Source organism: Rhagoletis pomonella, unplaced genomic scaffold (assembly GCF_013731165.1).
Source record: "Rhagoletis pomonella isolate Grant_MI unplaced genomic scaffold, Rhpom_1.0 Rhpom_scaffold_02069, whole genome shotgun sequence".
In the NCBI taxonomy this organism is placed as follows: domain Eukaryota; kingdom Metazoa; phylum Arthropoda; class Insecta; order Diptera; family Tephritidae; genus Rhagoletis; species Rhagoletis pomonella.
The window spans coordinates 1,919-21,326 of NW_023460623.1; the positions used below are offsets into that span (position 1 = coordinate 1,919).

Consider the following 19,408-nt stretch of genomic DNA (forward strand, 5'->3'; position numbering starts at 1 on the left):
CTGCCAATTGTTTGGCATAGATAAGGTTCTTTCCCGTACGCAACGCGGGATCCCTCGGGTGCCCAAAATAGCCCAGAAATCAATCCCGTACTCAACAAAATGGGTAATAGAGAGCGAAAATTGGAACGTATTGGATCGTAAGTGTCTTCTTCTTCCTGTCCGAAACATCTTTCTCCGGGTAAAAATGGATAAAGCGTCAAAGTGCATATCAGCTGTTTTGTGTTTACATGTTGCCTGCATTTGCTTGGTGCTTTTAAGGAATAGTGAATGCATTTTGAATCTTTATATTCTCAAAATCAAATTTGTGAAACAAAAATTCTGTTTCCAAGAGTTTGTATTTAAGTGAAAAAAAAACAACGCGAATAAGCTGTATCTCAAATTCTTGGCACGAAATGTGATTTTTTCGTTCCCGTACTTTTGGATTATGTTCCATTTTTGAGAGCAAGCTTTCCGCTTATTCTCTAATTACGGGATCCGGTCCGGATTGTTAGGGAAAGAACCCATAAACAAAATTGATCTGAAAACAAACGAAAGATAAATGGCATTTAAACAACAATCCACAATTAAACTTAAGTGCCATTTAAATATTCATTTGAAATTAGCCCTAACGCTTTAATATTTAAATTTTTCTTATCATTAATTACACGTATTTCTTTAAATGTAATGCAAAATTCTTATAATCTTATACCATTTCGCCAAAAATCAGGTCACACCACGAGTAAGTTGGAAATATTCCTCTTACTCGTGATGCATAGACTTTCTGAGTGTTTATTTTACCTATTATATTGCCCAAAGTATTTTCTGTTTGTCAGCGGAAATGCATTGAATAAGAAATACTGAAAGTGTAGTCGCCTTGTAAGTGTCAAATGTTTTAAAGACGTACGGCAGCGCTACACAGAGTTGTATGAAAGTGCATTTTCAAGCTAGGGTGCACCTACACATCAAACTGTGCCTGACAATTCTCAGGTGATTGCGTTAACCCCGAATACGCATGCCATTATATACCTAGAAATATATATAAAACTGGAAATGATTTGTATTACCTCATCTCCGTGCAGATATTTGTACAATTCAAATCAAAGTTTTATTGTTCAAGTATCCCTTCATAACAAATTTAGTTCCTTTTTTGGTTTCAGATACTCCGCTAGCTACTCCGTAGAGGGTGCGCAAGGGAACCCTATTCTTATTTTTCAGTGCAGTTGTTGGTGGACGGTTTGACAGCGCGATGACAGCTCGTAGCGCTACGGAAATTTGCAAATGGCGACGGTGGGGCCAGGAAAGGTTGGTTGGTATTTGCTTTGTGCAAAAAATTAATAATTCAGTATTTAGTAAACAATTAATAGAATCATTTCGTAATGGAAGTGGTACTGGAACATATACCGTCCATGAAAATGAATGGGTTTAAGAGAAAACGGTGCTGAATATGTAAATATGATTGCAAAGTACAATGACCAGAACCATGGAGCACCTGACTGTCGCAATATTATGAAATGATTTTATATATGTGTATGGACATAATATGTTTTTAAACTTTCCTTTATGATAGCCAACCAAATACAGCTTCCTTATTTCTGATACATCCTAATTGGTCTGTATTCATCTTTGGGTGCGGGGGACAATCGAAATTCAAGATCGACGGTATTGTAAAAAGCTGATAGCATGACGACTAGCAGTGAGGACGTGCTATTGCAAATGGGTGAAGTGCGTTACAAAAAGGGCGACGGTACCCTCTATGTAATGAACGAGCGTCTTGCTTGGATGGCAGAGAACCGCGATACTGTTGCAGTGTCGCATCGCTTTGCCGATATCAAAAGTAAATACTTCATTAGATTGTCCAGCAAAGCTAGTAAATATTTGATTGAATGTATTTTTCTTAAAAGTGCAGAAAATATCACCTGAAGGCAAGCCTAAGGTGCAACTTCAGGTCGTATTGCATGACGGTAACAGTTCCACATTCCATTTCGTCAACCGTAATGGCCAGCAGGCGATGCTGGCTGACCGTGATAAGGTGAAAGAACTGCTGCAGCAGCTGTTGCCAAACTTTAAACGAAAAGTGGATAAGGAATTGGAAGAGAAAAATCGTATACTTTCGGAAAATCCAAATCTTTTGCAACTTTATAAGGATTTAGTAATAACACAAGTACTCACCAGTGAAGAATTCTGGGCCACACACGCCAAGGATCATGCCATGAAAAATGTTAACAAAAAGCAAGATATTGGTAAGTATCAAATTCATTTATGGCTGGTATATCATTTTTGATTTCAACAACACATACTTATTATTAGGTGTATCTGGTGCCTTTCTTGCTGATATCAAACCACAAACGGATGGTTGCAACGGCCTGAAATATAATTTAACACCCGACATAATCTTATGTATTTTTAAGACCTATCCCGCTGTAAAGCGAAAGCACCAAGAAAATGTACCAGCCAAATTGTCGGAGGCGGAATTTTGGACAAAGTTTTTCCAGTCGCATTATTTTCATCGTGATCGTATTACAGCGGGCTCTAAAGACATATTTACGGAATGCGGGAAAATTGATGATCAAACGTTAAAAGCTGCAGTACAACAAGGTGCCGGAGATCCACTGCTCGATCTTAAACAGTTTGAAGATGTGCCGCTAGAAGAAGGTTTCGGCAGTGTTAATGGAAATCGCAATATAGCGAATAGTGGCAACATTGTGCACCAGAATATGATAAAGCGATTTAATCAGCACTCAATAATGGTGCTTAAAACATGCACAGATGTAGCTGGCAGTTCTACTTCAACTGCCAATGGACCTGCTAAAATTAAAGATGCAAAAAGCACAGAGCATGCTACTGCAAATGGTGGTACTGAAAAATCAAAACATTCAAAGGATGGCAAAGGTACTGATGCTGATAATCATGTCGCAGCCAATGCTGTCGCTGGAAGTCCACTTAGACCAACAAAACGCCAACGTATTATGGAAAAAATACACTTTGAAGATCTTGGTGATCCACTAATAGAGTCAGCTGATGCTAATGATGCCAATAAAAAACCTAAGAAATCACAACAGCTGTCACTAGCAAAAGAGGAACGTTATTTACACGGTCCAGTGCCAATTACTGGCTATGATATGCAAGAGGACCCGCGACGCATGGAAGAAGTGCAGTATCATTTAATGCGTGCCACAGAAACTTGGACACAGCGTACACCGCATAAAGTTTTGGTTAGCTCAACGGCAGCGGTAAATGCGCTCGGCGAGCTGAGTCCGGGTGGTGCGCTTATGCGTGGCTTCCATGACCAATCAGCTGGACGTAAGTGCTAATTGAATATATATGGCTTACTAGAATTAAATTCTTCTAATTTACTTTTGTTTGTACTATATAGAGTTAGTGCCACCTGACTTCGAAAAGGACTTGCGTAATCTATATTTATCATTGTCAGAATTGTTGAAACATTTCTGGAATAGCTTCCCACCAACAACCGCAGAAGCCGAGGAAAAGGCTATGCGCATGCACGAGGCTCTCCAACGTTTCAAAATGGCCAAACTTGTGCCGTTCGAGGTATTTGCTTGGATCTCATATGATCGCCGAATTTATATTTTTATTTACCTAAATTTTTCTTATGGTGTTTCATTTTTTTCAGAGTCGCGCATTGCATGAATTATCACCATTGGGTGCATCGTTGACGCAGCATTTGAATCGTTTATTGCAGGCGGCAAATGCAAAATTTGTTACATGGCAGGACCGCAAAATGCGCCAGCATAGGTAGCAACCGTCAGTTCATTTGCATGCGCCAGCTTTGGTTGTTACCAGTATGCAACGACAAAGCAGCAATAATGTCAACTATACCTAAAAATCAACGCAGTCTCGCTACATATACATAATTATAAATGCTAAAAGCTCATTAAAATAGTTTACTTTCACCTATTCAAACAATTTATAAGTTATCAGTTCAGTTATTTAATACAAACATAATTTTCTGTTCGTTCTATTATTACAAAGGTTTACAAACTTATATATCCGTATGTTGTTCGGCATGCTGAATGCTAATCCGAGTTCCCTTAGCCTTCATCACGTCAGGTTCGTGATCAATTGAAGGCCAAGTAGGGAAAAATTCATTGAATAAACCTGATTTTTTTTTTTGTAAACCTGTGTTAATTACACAAAAATGAAAAGAATATTATGTTCTAAATAGTTCGTTAACATTGATATAAAATAAAAGATAATTAGAATTAAAAACTACATTAAAAATACATACATATCGTCATAGAAGCATGAATGTGCAAATTTACCAATATTGAGTTACTGGGTTGACTTGATTAACCTTTGGATGTTCTATGTTAAACAAGAAAACGCCCCAATATTCTTCATCTTTCCAACAACCCGACATACATTTGGATTCGAGAAAACCCTAAGGCTAAAGTTGCAAGTGAAATGCTGAGTGCTGTTAATATTGAACTTTGATTGATAATTCAAAGTATGGAGAAAATTCATTGCTTTGCGTTGGGAAGGTTGAAATAATTTTCTAAGAATCGTGCCTCTATTAAATTGAGTTTGTTGACATTTATAATTAGAAGCACATTAACGCGTCTTGCTGCTTCCAAATTGAAGAATGAAAAAGTAAATATAAGTATTTATTCTCAAGCAGTAATTCCGAACGTATAGCGTTCCAAACAGTGTGTCGAAGGATAGATTTAGTTGAAGTTTTGATTTATAAGTGAATGGACGCGAAAGCGCTCTTTAGTTATTTAAAACAAAAAAGAAAACGAAAAAACGAGTCATAGATTTTTGAAATGGCTTTATTCCAGCGAATTACAGCTTTGTGCTTAATAATACTAAGTTTGTTATATTGTTGTAACTTGTGTGTTGGCACTCTATTTTTTTCCCACCAATACCGTACTTGGTGTAAGTATCAGAAGCTATTTATGATTAGATATGTATATTACTCGCGTTTGTTGAATGCTCACCAAGTAACTTTTTTTTTATAAATATAGCTTATTTTCGCCATTGCAGTGCCATTGGAATTGCCGCATCGTAATGTCTTTCTGTCATATAATTTTGAAGCCAACTATAATTTACCCGATACATGGGGTATACCACCGATTGCGGTTAGTAGTACCCAATGTGTTGGTTGTTTAAACATATAATTTTGTGAGTAAAACCTCTTTTCAGACTGGTATTGAAGATGATGACATTTTCAATCTGCCTGAGGCTGCGCGCCAAATGCCACAGTCAGTTGCTAGTTGTGCTAACTGCACGGATCCAACCACAACAACAACTATAAAAGCGCCAACAACCACTACTGTTACAAAAACAACAACAAAGCCAAAGGTGAATGCCACCGACAATGGGAGCGCAGAATCACGGCATCAGCATAGGGGAAAGAGTACAATAAATTCCTTGCTAACGCGCACACGCGTCTACCATATACTCGGTGATCTATTCAAAAAGTAAGTAGGCTAGAAATGGAAGTATTTTTAACCGACTTAAAATAAGGAGGAGGTTATCAATTTGTCGAAATATTTTTTCTATGTATGTTACCGCATAAATTTGAACCACGTAAACCAATTTCTATAATGCTTTTTTTAAAGGAAAGGTGGTACCTCAGAGGTGGTCCCATACTAATTTGGTTTACATCCGATCATTGTATCATGAAATTAACGACAATCTTAAATTAGTATATTAGAATTGAAGTCAGTTTTGTTTTTTGCTTAAAAATTGTTGCTTAAAAAAGATTAGTGTAAATTTCTCAGTTCACACTTTCTCTGTGAATCTCGACGATGAATATTGGCCCACATTATGATCAATTAGGTTTTTGGTATTTTTAATATATGTATGTATGTACATATAAGCATATTTACTTATGTACTGTAAACACTCTAATTATTAACACACGCAAATGCTGCATGCTCGCAGCAAATATATGTATTATAAGTACTATCTTTGCCTTAGTATAAGTAGAAATGCCCTATTTATCATTTTGGTTTCTTCACAAACAAATTTTTAACATTATTATGTGCCAAATATGTACTCCGCGGCCTCTTGTGTCGTCATGACTATTCACCCCATACCTGATCATACCTTCGAAGGTTTTTAAACTAGGCTAGCACTTCTATGGGCTTTTTATTCCTAACTCCAAATGCTAGTCTGCACCTACGTACATAGTAAGAAAAAGAGTTAATAATAACAAGTAAATTTTTAAGCAAAAAACAAAACGGACTTCAATTCTAACCAAACCTTTCCTTAAAAAGAAAAGAAAAATAGTTATAGAAATCGGTTAACGTGCTTCAAAGTTAAACAAAAAAAAAATATTCTGGCGAATTCATAACCTCCTCCTTTTTTTGAAGTCGGTTAAAAATGAGTTCGCCTGCGCTACGAAGAACTTTCTATAGCGAGTTTGTCGCTTAAATCTTCTGTTCAATGTGTTTGTTTGTAACTACATACATACATACATGTATGCATAGGCTTGTAGATTAAGCTGTTTCACTAAACATAGTTTTCTTTTAACATAAAAAAAAGTGTATATTTATGATGTGGCTAAAAATACGATTTACATACATAATGAATAACATTATAGGTATTCACCAAATTGAGCAAGTGGCCTGGCACTCTGGCAAAACAGTCGTTGTTAGGCCACTTGCTCAATTTGGTGAATACCTGTAATGTTATTTATTGTGTGAATACTCCTATTATATTACTTTACTTAAATATTTTCCATTTTTCAGAAGCGGCTACAATGGAGAACCCTGCCTACTAAGTTTAATTTGCGAGACAAACTTCTCAAGTCTAGGTGAAGTCAACGGCATACTGGGCACATTAGTTCATATACTTTTTTCGTGAGTAAACTTTGTTTCAACAACCCAATTTAGCTGCTGCTAAAAGCACTTTCATTTATCATTTTCAGTCCAAGCACATCTGAGTACGAAAATCTGCCACTTTCCTACTATCAAGCCGAAGTGGACGGTGCTGATGGCTTTTGTGAACACTATGCGGCTGAATGCGAAGAGAATCCGTTGCATTTGATTTCAGCGCGATTGGGTGATATTATCGATGATTTTATGAGTAGTAAGTGAGAGGAGAAAGTTGAAATAATAAAGAAAACCAGGGAAAAGGCCAATTAAATATTTTTATGTGCTCTCAATTTAAAGCCACATTTTTCAACGCCTTTCAAAATACGAAGTTTACGTAAATCCACTAGATCAAGATGAGGTTAACACGGCAATAAAACAAAAAGGTCCTTTGTAGGCAGAGTACCCGCTAAGCTCTTCAAAGTGAATAGCTGGTTGGTTGCATATACTTATATATGTACGTACATACGTACGCTTAGCAAATTTCTCTTATGAATACCTCTTTATGGATTTCATGTATTTAGCCTGCCTGGTTCCGACAAAAAAAAATGGTTATGTGGAAAAGAAAATTGGAATGTCGGGTGCTTGGAGGCTTAAACCTAAGCTTTTCTGGGGAAGTGAAATATCTAGGCATAACTCTGGCCACGAAGATTATGTGCGGACATTAAAACAAAGGTCTGCTGTGATAGCCAAGCTGCTTTAAAGGTATTGGAAACCGCTTGGCTTAACTTCGTCACAAATAGAGCAGGCTTAAATACATGATGTCACGTATAAGGCTCTTGAGGAGCCCAATAATGCTAACTGAAATACAACACAAACAATGTTTGAGAAAAATTTGAGAAAATGTTTAGTTTCAAATGATAAACAATGCTGAAAATCTAATTGAGCAATACGATTTTCCCAAACGTTTGAAAATTTTTCTCTAACATTGTGGCTGCGTTTCTTTATACATTCCGGATAATCCCATTTCACAGCCGGAATAAACAGAATGCGTTTGAAATATACGTTGACATATCATCAGGAACGTTCTAAAGAATAAGTAAACAAAAAAGTTTATTCCAAACGTTCAGAATGAATAAAGAAATGCAGCCTGTGTATCAATTTAAGAACGATTTGAGAAACATTTGAGAAAAAAATTGTTAGCATTCCGTTCCGTTCCATCTGTGTCAACATGCCACAGATGTCCAAGTCCATCGGTAGTCTGCTACATCAGTCGCAAAATGGCTCTGTTATTCGCAATTTTACAAATTTCAAAACAAACTATGCAACTAATTTTTTACATCAACCGTATTTTTCTTTGCTAAACTAACTGAATAAATAAGCTATTAAAAAAACTGTTAAACTGCATAAATAAAAATTCATTTCCTATAAAAAAAACTGTGTTTCTCTTACATGTATCATTGGTAACACTATACAAATATTTCAAAGAGAGTAACTGGATTTCATTTCGTTCCGCTCCACTCGCGTTTGAGATAAAGTTGAGAATACACAAGGCACATTAAACAGGTAGTATCAGTAGAGCAAAAACAATATTTGCGTATATTTTGTTGTTGCTTCTGGTATCGAAAGTGTCAAAAACTGTTCTGAATTTTTTCTTCTAAATCAAAGCGTGCCATGTGAAATACAAAAAATTATAAAAAATAAAAAAATGAAATTGGAAAAAATAAAAATTGATGCAACTTTCTTTCCTAGTAAATTTGTTTGCTTCTCGAAGCATTGATCCATCCTTTGCAAGGCCCAGTAATCAGCGGTCGTGCTGCCGAGTTGTATGGGAAAAGGTTTCACATGCAAATGGATTTTAACAATTCAGAATTTTTGTGAGAAAAAATTAAAAATATTTGACATTTTCGAGACCAAATAATTTGAAAATAAATCAAATCAGCTGCTCTACTGATACTACCTGTTCCAATGTACCTTGAGAATACAACATTTCTCAATTGGACCGATTCTCAAATTGAGATTTAGCAAAAATGTTTATTGGGTTGTGATGTACCTTTTTAAATGCCTGTAGCATACATTTAGGCAATAAATGTTAGAAGTCGCCGAAGTTCGCGACTTGGCTTACTAGTTTCTCAAAACATGAAAATCAAAAATGTAAGGTGGCACCACGGTCTGAAATATATACATATGTATATATGTAAAAGAACAAGAACTGTGCCACTGATCCACAGATGACGCTATAATCGTTTTTAACGAATCCACGGTTAAAAAATTATAACTATCATTTTATTTAAAGTGAAGTATGTTATTAACTAATGATCTTAATTATTCTGAACTTGCAAATAGTAAGCCGAAGAGAACTAAGGTAGAAAACGAATGTACATATTCTTCAAAAACATATTAGGGCTGAGAGTTCTATCCGGATTCTCTGAACATCCGACAATTCGAATTTTCCGACAACAAAATGAACGAATGTGAACCGGATATACGGATTTTATACGTATATACGAATTTTCGAATGGATATGGGTATTTCCAAACTGGAGTTACATTACGCTCGTATGACAAAGTGTTAAAAAAAGATTTGAAAAGACAAAATTTTAAAAAGTTTTTCTAGATTTGCATAGCAATTAAATGGTCCATTATTCAATAAAAAAATACAACTGTTGCTAGTAGCAATTTAAAGATATTAGTAAACTTACGAGCTGGCGTGACCTTACAAAAAAAAATGAAGTGGATTTTGACTTCGATTACAAAATTTCAAAACTCTGCGAATTGGTCAAGACTATTTATATAAAAGTTTTTGTAGTAATATTGGAAATGTTCAAGGTTAATTTTCCAAGTATATGTTTGTATGTACATAATTTGGTTCTTTTAATAAATATGCGTAAGTTCGAGTTGCAACCAGGGTTGCCACTGACGAAAATAAATACTTACCATCCGTTTGAAAAAACAAACTACCAAATCTGAAAAATATCTACCAATAAATTTTTGAGTTGTTTTAATAAAAACTCTAGATTTGTTCGTTTTTTTAGTTATTTGCTAAAAATTTTGTATTAAGTAACTTTTTATTTAGCCATTTATTTTCGGTTTAATTCAATTAAAAGCGAAAATGATGATACTAAAGGTCACAACGAAACTTCATCATTTGAAAAAAACTACAACTGGAGTTATTATAAACAAATACAGTGGCTCAAAAAGCTGATTGGTAATTTTTTAATATTCAGCTAAAGATCATTAAAGCTCTGATCCAGTACTCCATGAACTTACAGGTTTTTACACGAACTTAACGGAAGTTACAGGAAAAATGATCCCGTAGTCCAAATTCCTCTAAAATGCTGGAAATGAGAACGATTTTTGAAGAGTTGTGTAGAGAATGAAGTTGCAAGATTTTACCCGAACTGTTTCTTCTGGTAAAATCATGAAAAGTGTCAAGCGATCATTGGTTGACGTTTTTACAGGAAAAATGCTTTTTTGTTACCGTACTTTTTGTTGTTACTCACTTTTTACTCTCGCTTCAGAGAGTAATTTTGCTGTTTGACATTTTTACAGGATTTTACACGAAAAGTATTGGATCAGAGCTAATATGTACCACATTTAGAATTCAACAAATTTGCGCCAAAAATTCGAACTTTTTTCTCTGAATTTTTAGAACATTATTGGGTCTACGGCTTTTTAACCCATTGAGTTTCAGTTTAACCAACAATGTGCACCTAAAAATGCCCGTTGATTTAAAATTCTTTTTGCCACCGTACTTTTGTGTTTTTTTCTTTTTTAATTTAACAATTGCGATTTTTAAAAACTGGCGTTGGTTTTTTGAATTATTTTGCGAACAATCAATATGTGTAATTACGTGCCTGTTCATTTTTTTAATTTTATTTAAAGAATCATTTAAAATATTTAGGCACGATATGTTCGCATTTTAACGACGAAGTGTACATTAATGCGTTTGAAAATGAATGCAATTAAGTATACTTTTTGAAAGAAATTTAAAATAAAAAGATAATTACGAAAAATAAAGCGAGGACGAATAATATAAAAAAATCTACTAAAATTTAGCTTTTTACCAACCCGAATTTTTATTACCAATTTTGGTAATAATTTACCAAGATGGCAACCCTGGTTGCAACCTAAACTGTGCGTATATGCACAATTTCACTTTTCGCTGGAATCACCCATATCAAAAATACATAACCACATTAATTTTTATATAGATAAAAAGGGGTAATTACGAATTCAATGCAAAGTGATGCTGGTAATCAACATTCATGGCAATCATAACTAAATGTAACAAAAATGGGGAAAATACACCGGGGACAGTCAATTTAACAGGAAACCATGGGCCACTCTGACGTCAGATTTTTTTTTTAAAGAACTGGAATTTGAAAAATATGATTACTTCCCTTAAAAATTGTATGCCTGAATAACCTTGAAATTTTGAAATACATGTATATATATTTTTGAAAAATTATACTTAAGGACTAATATACACTCGACCACATTCCAGAATTTCGTCCTTGTGAATGAAAAAATTGTTCTACAGAATTTTCTCTTTCCTTTGGTGCCCGAATTGTAATTCTACATTGCACTGAATTTTTTAAATAATTTTTGGAATTAATCATATCTACTACATCATAACTGCAAAGTCCTTTTAAAAAAATCCTGACGCCAGAGAGACAAACTAAAAACGCAGTTTTACTATATTTGGCGTATAGTTTCGCGAGTATATTGGTTGCTTCGTGTATTTCGAAATTTTTTGGTTTTTGTGGCACGGTGATATATGTATGTAACTGGTTTGCGTTGGGCAGGTTGAAACCAGTTTCCAAGAATCATATGTATCTCCATCAAACACTGCTGCGAACCACTTAGCCAAAGTATTGAGAACAGTCGCTACATATGGGCAGCACTTTGGCAAAACATCATAACTCAAACAAAAGGAAACTCGCTATTAATAACAAAAATAATTTTAAATACATTTTTTAACCAAATTTAAGTTTAACGAACTTTTTAGTTTATTTAGAATAAAATATAATGAATTTTATTATTTTAAGGCGCAATTTTAATTAATTTTACGAGATACGAGGTAGTAGTAGTGATTTTCGAGTTACGAGGTTTTTCCAAAACACCGCCGATACGATACATTGTTGCTGCCTGTGCATTGAGTTTGTTGACATTTCTAATTAGTAGCAACTTTCGACTTTTCGACTCGCATATAAGCGTGGTGGCTTGTTGCTCTCCGGTTGAAGTATGAAAAACAATAAATTAGTTGATGGTTTGATTTATCAGAGAATACATGCCGAAGCGCTTTTGAGAAACGTGTAAAAAAACAGTGTTCATAGATTTTTAAAATGGCTTTATTCCAGCGAATTACTACAACTTTGTGCTTAGGAATAATAAGTTTGTTATGTTGTTGTAACTTGTGCGTTGGCACAGCATTTTTCCCCACCAATTCAGCTTATGGTGTAAGTGGTGTTCATCAGCGCTTGAACTCTAATAAAAAAATAAAAATTTTTATTAAACGCAGATTTTCGCCGCCATTGCAGTGCCATTGGAGTTGCCGCATCGGAATGTTTTCATCTCATACAATTTCGAAGCGAACTACAATTTACCTTACACTTACACTATACCACCAATTGCGGTTAGTGACACAGCTGGAAAAAAATGTTAAACGGATTTTTTTTTTTTTAAGTTTCTTTGCTGTATCCAAATATAAAATTTCATCTATTAAAGGTTTTTTTTTTTTAGACTGGTATTGAGGATGATGACATTTTCAGTCAATCTGAGGCTGCGCGCCAAATGTCGCAGTCAGATGATAGTTGTAGTAACTGCACTAAAACAACAACAATGCCACCTGTGAATGCAACCAGCAATGATAAAGAACAATCACAGCGTCGGCGTAGACGAAAAAGTGCAGTAAATTCGCTGTTAACGCGCACCCACTTCTACCATATACTCAGAGATAAATTTGAAAGGTAAAACAATTAAAAGCTTTCTTATTCTTATCTATCTTTCACAAAAATGAGATTCTGATGTAAAAATCCACGTAAGACTTATGGTCTGATTATGGCAACTTAACGTAACTTACCGCTTACTCTTAAGAATTCTGTTAAATGGGTGTTGCTTATAGTTGAACAGCCGAAACTTCTTCTCTAAGTTCTACGTTCCGTTAAGCTAAGTTAAGTGGCCATAATCAGGCTTTTAAGTGTCATGTATAACGCTTGACAGAGGAATATAAGGCCGCGGCAGATAGAAATTCTTCTCTACGTCAGAGAGATGCCTTTGACTGACATCCAAGTTAACTCTGTGATTTTGAATAGAAGATGCCACATTGCCAACGCATGCGTTGCCGCAACCATTAGCGCACACAAGGGGTGGGTTTTGTGGTTCAACCACCAATTTCCAACTTGCCAACTTCGAATTCGTTCCACCAAAATGAGCTACATAATAAAAATACAAGTTCAGTTAATTTTTTCGGAATTCGAAATATTAAAAAAAAAATTTGGCAATCGTAAAAAAATAATCATCTCCATCGAGGACCAGCAGCAGGATCCCAGCATTTGCTATCGCCAATTTTGATTGCCATAAATCTCCAAAATTATAGCAGGTACGCCTAACAATACGCAACATCTGGTTACATGCCCCTCATACTGCCACATTTGGCTGATTACACTTTACAGTTATTACTTTTCCATTCAGTATACTTTTAGGCCCACTGCTTTTCATTTAGAGAATTTTGGCGACGAAAATTTAGCATAGCGATTGTCAGAAGTCCAAAGTTATGCGGTACCATATATTAAAAAAAAAAACGTATTCCGACGAATTGGTAACCTCCGCCTTTTTTTGAAGCCGGTTAAAACTGTTCTTTTTTTTTTTAATTTTATGTAAATAAGGTGCAATTTATGAAACTTTAAAAAGTTTATTAATTTATAACATACTGTACATAAAACTTACATAAATGTATTTTAAAGAGCATATTATCTGAAGCGAATTTTCAGAAGTATAAACCCCTTCCAAAATATATTCCTGGGTGCGCCCCTGGCCGCAACTGATCAAATTCGCCCAACTCTCAACTTTTCACGCACGCATATGCGGCAAAACAACAAGAACAACAAAAATGTATGAAACGAATTCAAACCAGCTGATTTTTCACCAATGAAATTGAGCCGTCCCGTCATGTTCTGTACGTTTTGTCAGTGAAAAGCATCCCTGTGACGCAGAAAAGATTTTCTATCTGGCGGGGAAAATGTGATAGATTTTGAAGTATTGCGGAGCTGCCAAATACTAAAAAGGTGCTAAATACTAAAGTACCAAGGAGTTAATAATTATTAACGCACGAAATAGTCACTAATAATTGTAAGCCACTGTTGCGCGTCGTATCAAATGAGCCGTATTAGATGCGACACAACGGATAAGTTTATTAAGGGCGTTTGTGATTTATGTCTTCTGTTGTACGTTTTGTATGAATATTAGGGTGGCCCGAAAATGCATGTGAAAAAGTAAAGTCGGAATTTGTATGCTCTCACCACCCTAGGATTTTATAACACCCACTTAACCGAAATTTTATGATTCACTTAAAGAAAAACATGACTTCATACAATTTAATAATCTTAATTCATTTTGCTTAAACATTTCCAATTTTACAGAAGTGGCTACAGCGGAGAGCCTTGCCTGCTACGTTTAATCTGTGAAACGAATTCTTCAGGCCTTGGTGAGGTCAACGGCGTTCTAGGCACATTAGTTCATATATTTTTTTCGTAAGTAATTTTTGTTTAAAAAAAAAAACAAAGTACTGTTATAACCATTTCCATTTAACATTTTCAGTCCTAGCACATCTGCTAATGAAAATCTTCCACTTTCTTACTATCAAGCCGAATTAGATGGAACTCATGACTTTTGTGAACACTATGCGGCTGATTGCGAGGAGAATCCATTGGATTTGATTTCAGCGCCACTGGGTGATATTATCGATGATTTAATGGGCAGTCAATAGAGTGGAAAAAAATAAAGTTCAAATAGAAACGTAACTAATTGATTTTTTTTTTTAGTTCTATACAAGGCGGGGCAAACCAAATTTTTTTAAACTCGTCTGATATTGCTTCTACCAACTACTACTGCATTTGTTCCGGACGATGGCTCATGGCCTGGTCGAGCAGCACAAAAGTTATGTCAGTTCTTCATTCGCTGACACGTAGTCTCTTGAGAGCAGATTTCGCAAGCTGCCTAGAAGATGGGTAGAATGTAAGAAGCACAGTTTCAAAATACAAATGGTTTGTTTCCAGGACCGTGGCATATGCCGTAAAACGTGATATTAAATCTTTTAACGGCTTCAAATCGCCCGCTAGCCTTTGCTTATTGTACGCAAAGAAGGTGCTGAGCTTTTGTTGGCGACCTTTTCGGGTGCAACTCGGCTCCAAGGCATGGTTTAGATTTTGTGTTGGTAATTTGGATTTGTTCAATGCACGATCAGCGGGTAATTAGGATTAAGGCAGCAGAGAGAGAGTGAGGGGTCAATAAGTCACGTGCGGAGATCATAGGTATTAAAATTTTAGGACTACCATTTTCGACCATGGAAGCCACCATCAGAAACTGACTGAATATTTCGCTTAGTAATGACTGGGAGGCATCGATGAACTGCAGGGTCCAAAAAGAACTGTTAAATACCAAGATTTTTCTTTAAAATCGTAGTTTTTTTATATTTATTTTTCTTCGATCAGGAATAATCGTTATATTCGGATTTTAATTTTTCGGTTAAATTTAATCCTTATTTTTCTCGATAAAAAAAAAAATTTCTTTAATTTGGATTTTATTTTGTTCGTTCACTTTTAACCGTTTTAATGGAGACTGAATTTTATGGCCGATTTAAAACTTGTATTATGTAAAAATTAATGCTGAAAATACGAGTAACGGTTAAACGGAAACAAATTTCATTAAAAAACAATTAAAAATTTTTCGAAAAAATAAAAATCATAAAATAACTGTTAAATGTGATCAGAAAAACAAAAATCCATTTTTAACGTTTAAATCGTGTCTTTTATTATTGAGATCACAACCGTTATATTGGAGATGAAGGAAAATATTAAATCGAAAATCGCTTCAGATAAAATTGCATGTGAAACTTTCGTATATTTTCTTTTTCGGACTTTCAGAATTACATAAACAATAAATCAATTAGCTTTTCATCCATATCGCTCATTTACTTCAATAGTGTCATAACTCAAAAAAGCAAAACTCGTGAAAAACGGCTTTGAAGTTTTGAAATGAATACATATTTTGTTCTAGTGAGCTACTGGTAATCGATACAGCTGTGAAATTTTTACACAACATAGAAGAAGAAGAGGTAGCGGTAATATCTGCATACTTAACTCAATTTTTGCATTTTTTGGACCATGATAATAATACTAACTGACGAATTTGAAATTTAACAAAAGCTGTAAACAACTTTTTAAATTACCAGCTGCATTAAATGGTTTTCCGACTTTTCTATAGCTGTCAATCAATTTAAATAATAAGGCTTTGAATTTTGTTAGAGAAGTATATCTGAGAGCAAACTTACGGGATTTATAAAAAAAAACGTTTTTCACAAAGAATGTCAATTAGTGCCTTTAATACCCTCTCTAATATTCACATAATTTATGTGGGTCGAATAGTTGAAAATCGATTACCGTTTTATTTACATTTTTACTTTACAGCTAAATACCAAAAATCATGATAAGTAAATATATGAAAATTATAAAAGTACACACAAATTTCGAATTACTCACAACTCTGCGCTCGAAATGAAAAAATAAAGAATCTCATTGACCCATATAGCTTTGTTGAGCTTTGAATGCTTCTTTTCGATTGGAGTATAAAAGAAACTAGCTCACAACCTGGCGCGATTTGTTGCGCTTAAAAAGGCATATTCCATTCATTAAGATAACTCTACTTCATATTTGCTATCATTCAAGTTGGAATGACACTTCATTGCTTACTTAATTGCTAATTTCTTCCGCCCGCCTGTTCCAAATGAAAAATTCCTGATTGCTGCTGCATTTTCACACACAATTTATTGAGTCTCACAAAATATCATAAACATTCATACCATGAGAATTTTCATCATTTTCGCAATTCCAAGGCTCCACCTGTGCATAGTATTGCTGTAATTTCTGCATAAAATCTGCGGGTATTTCTTCTAGCGAACCGTCTCTAAGCAAGTCCATAATACCCGGTTCATTCTTGTACAATTGGCGTAGTAGTTCCAAATTGATCACGGAATCTTCATCAATTTCATAATCTTCATCATTTATGTCATTGTAGTCGCCAAATCGTTTTAAATCATTCTTAGAAGTAGACAAATATTAATTTATGTGAGTACTTACATATGAATGCACTGAGCTCACCCCCCTACTTACTTGGTTTTTGATTACAAAATCTTCGAATCTGCCTTCAATCGCTGCAAACATTAACAACAACAAAAGTAGCGGTTTACAAAAATTCATTACAAAATTTTGGCATTCACAAATTTCGGTGGAAAGGAATGCAACAGCATTGAGTTTGAAAGTGAGTTCTGATGACAAATTTGTGCGTACACTGTTATTTTTATGTACATACATATGTATGTATGCACTAATGCTGTATATTGTGTCATTAGCTACGCGTCATTAAGTTATAAAAGCCATGAGATACATATAACGTTGATTTGATATTTTTCAAACCACTAAACCACTACTATATACATTATACGCATGCATACATACATCCACACCCCGCAGAAAAAACTATCAATTGATAAAAGTTTTCGGGAAATGCCTCACTTTCAATTAGCTATGAAAAAATTAACTTTATTTATTTTTTATTTAAAATCACGCAGACGCGCTTACCCACGAACGTTGACACCTAATGCAGAGAAAAAACCAGTATTTAAAATTTAGCTGCAAACTAGCCCCATTTCCTGCAGGGTAGTTTCAGAAGCTCACGTACTGTACATTTCAGAGACCAAACGTTATGTCGTTAACTTTTTACTTTTAGTATTTTAAAAAAGAAATACCGATTATATTAATAAAAATTTGAGCAAATTCTACCGTTTGCTTTTTTTGTGCAGGAAATAACGGGAAACAAGGGTATATTAATTTTGTTCACATAACGGTTGTTTGTAACAGCCAAAGCGAATCGAGATAGATATAGACAAATGTATACATAAATGATCAGGATGAAAAAAGAAATCGATTAAGCCATGTCTGTCTGTCCGTCCGTCCGTCCGTCTGTCCGTCTGTCCGTCTGTCCGTGTACACGATAACTCGAGCAAAAATTGAGATATCTCAACGAAATTTGGTATGTAGGTTTCCCTTAAGCCAAGGTAGGTTGGTATTGAAAATGGGCGAAATCGGACTTTAACCACACCCACTTCCCATATAACGGTAATTTCCAGAAATACGAAAACTGCGATATTTTAGTAACTACTGAAGATAATTCACTCAAAATTGATATTTACAATAATTTTTAGACGAAAAATAAGAATATTATAAATTTTTGGAAAACGGGCGTAGCCACGCCCACTTATGGTTACATGTGTATATCTTGGTAACCGCCGTACCAATTTCTTCCAAACTTGGCACAGTTGTTGGCCTTCGCATAACATACCAAATGGCCGAAAATTTTTAAAATCGCTCAATAACACGCCTACTTCCCATATAACGGTAATTTTCAGAAATACGAAAACTGCAATATTTTAGGAACTACTAGAGATTATTCACTCAAAATTGATATTTATAATAAGTTTTAGACAAAAAATAAGAATATTATAAATTTTTGGAAAATGGGCGTAGCCACGCCCACTTATGGTTACATGTGTATATCTTGGTAACCGCTGCACCAATTTCTTCCAAACTTGGCACAGTTGTTGGCCTTGGTACAGCATAAAAAACCGCCGAAACTTTTTAAAATCGGACAATAACCACGCCCACATCCCATATAACGGTAATTTAGAGAAATACAAAATCTTCGATAAATCATTAAATATTGAAGCTAATTTATTCAAAATTGATGCTTGCAACAATTCTTTACCAAGAAATACGTTTATGGTAAAATTTTGGAAAATGGGAGTGGCACCGCCCACTTATGATCACATATAAGTATACCGGTAACCGTTCTACCAATTTGTACCAAACTCGGTATGGTTATTGTACTTGCCACGTGTAAGCAAAACGTTGAAAATTATTGAAATCGGACTAAAATAACGGCCGATTCTCATATAACGGTAAATTTAAGAATTGCTTAAAACTTCAATATTTCGAAATTGAAGGACGCTAATTTACTCAAAATTGATACATCTCGGCTTACCATCTAGCGGAAGGTTTCGGAAGGGTGAAAAAACATATATTTAATACTTGCGCCGGGTATTTAATGTTCGGCTCCGCCCGAACTTAGACTTTCTTACTTGTTACATTTTATTTTATTAAGAATTTTAAGGCTGAGATTGAGATATATGTTCACAGTTGAACGTTCCCGCAGGGTTTCGAAAAAATCCCAATAGTGAGGGCGAGAAATAAAACACTAAGTATCCCCAAAAGTCCCAAAAAATATTCGGAAAAGTCCCAAAAAATGTGTACAATATTACGAAAGGCCCCGAAGTAATGGCTAAATAGTGCGAAAAATAAAACTCGAGATAAAGGTTTC

General features: G+C 34.9%; 2 protein-coding genes and 1 pseudogene across 3 annotated transcripts; all 3 read left to right on the forward strand.

Moving 5' to 3' along the window:
- Positions 1 to 1,171: 1,171 nt before the first annotated feature.
- Positions 1,172 to 4,220, forward strand: LOC118753047 (general transcription factor IIH subunit 1-like). Of its 2 annotated transcripts, XM_036487897.1 has the most exons (6): positions 1,172 to 1,281; positions 1,547 to 1,813; positions 1,881 to 2,219; positions 2,287 to 3,279; positions 3,353 to 3,528; positions 3,611 to 4,220. In XM_036487897.1, exons 2-6 carry the CDS (start codon positions 1,660 to 1,662, stop codon positions 3,734 to 3,736), a joined length of 1,788 nt encoding a protein of 595 aa, XP_036343790.1. In that variant the 5' UTR covers positions 1,172 to 1,281; positions 1,547 to 1,659; the 3' UTR covers positions 3,737 to 4,220. The 2 variants fall into 2 exon arrangements, with proteins under 2 accessions (XP_036343790.1, XP_036343791.1); XM_036487898.1 differs by lacking the exon at positions 1,172 to 1,281 and having other exon boundaries at positions 1,725 to 1,813; positions 1,886 to 2,219.
- A 26-nt stretch (positions 4,221 to 4,246) lies between these two features.
- On the forward strand, positions 4,247 to 7,794 carry LOC118753048 (annotated as a pseudogene).
- Positions 7,795 to 11,901: 4,107 nt separating this feature from the next.
- Positions 11,902 to 14,778, forward strand: LOC118753046. The gene is made up of 5 exons (XM_036487896.1): positions 11,902 to 12,216; positions 12,279 to 12,392; positions 12,500 to 12,726; positions 14,398 to 14,508; positions 14,576 to 14,778. The coding sequence occupies exons 1-5, from the start codon at positions 12,103 to 12,105 to the stop codon at positions 14,742 to 14,744; spliced, it is 735 nt and encodes a 244-aa protein (XP_036343789.1). The 5' UTR covers positions 11,902 to 12,102; the 3' UTR covers positions 14,745 to 14,778.
- The last annotated feature ends 4,630 nt before the right edge of the window (positions 14,779 to 19,408 follow it).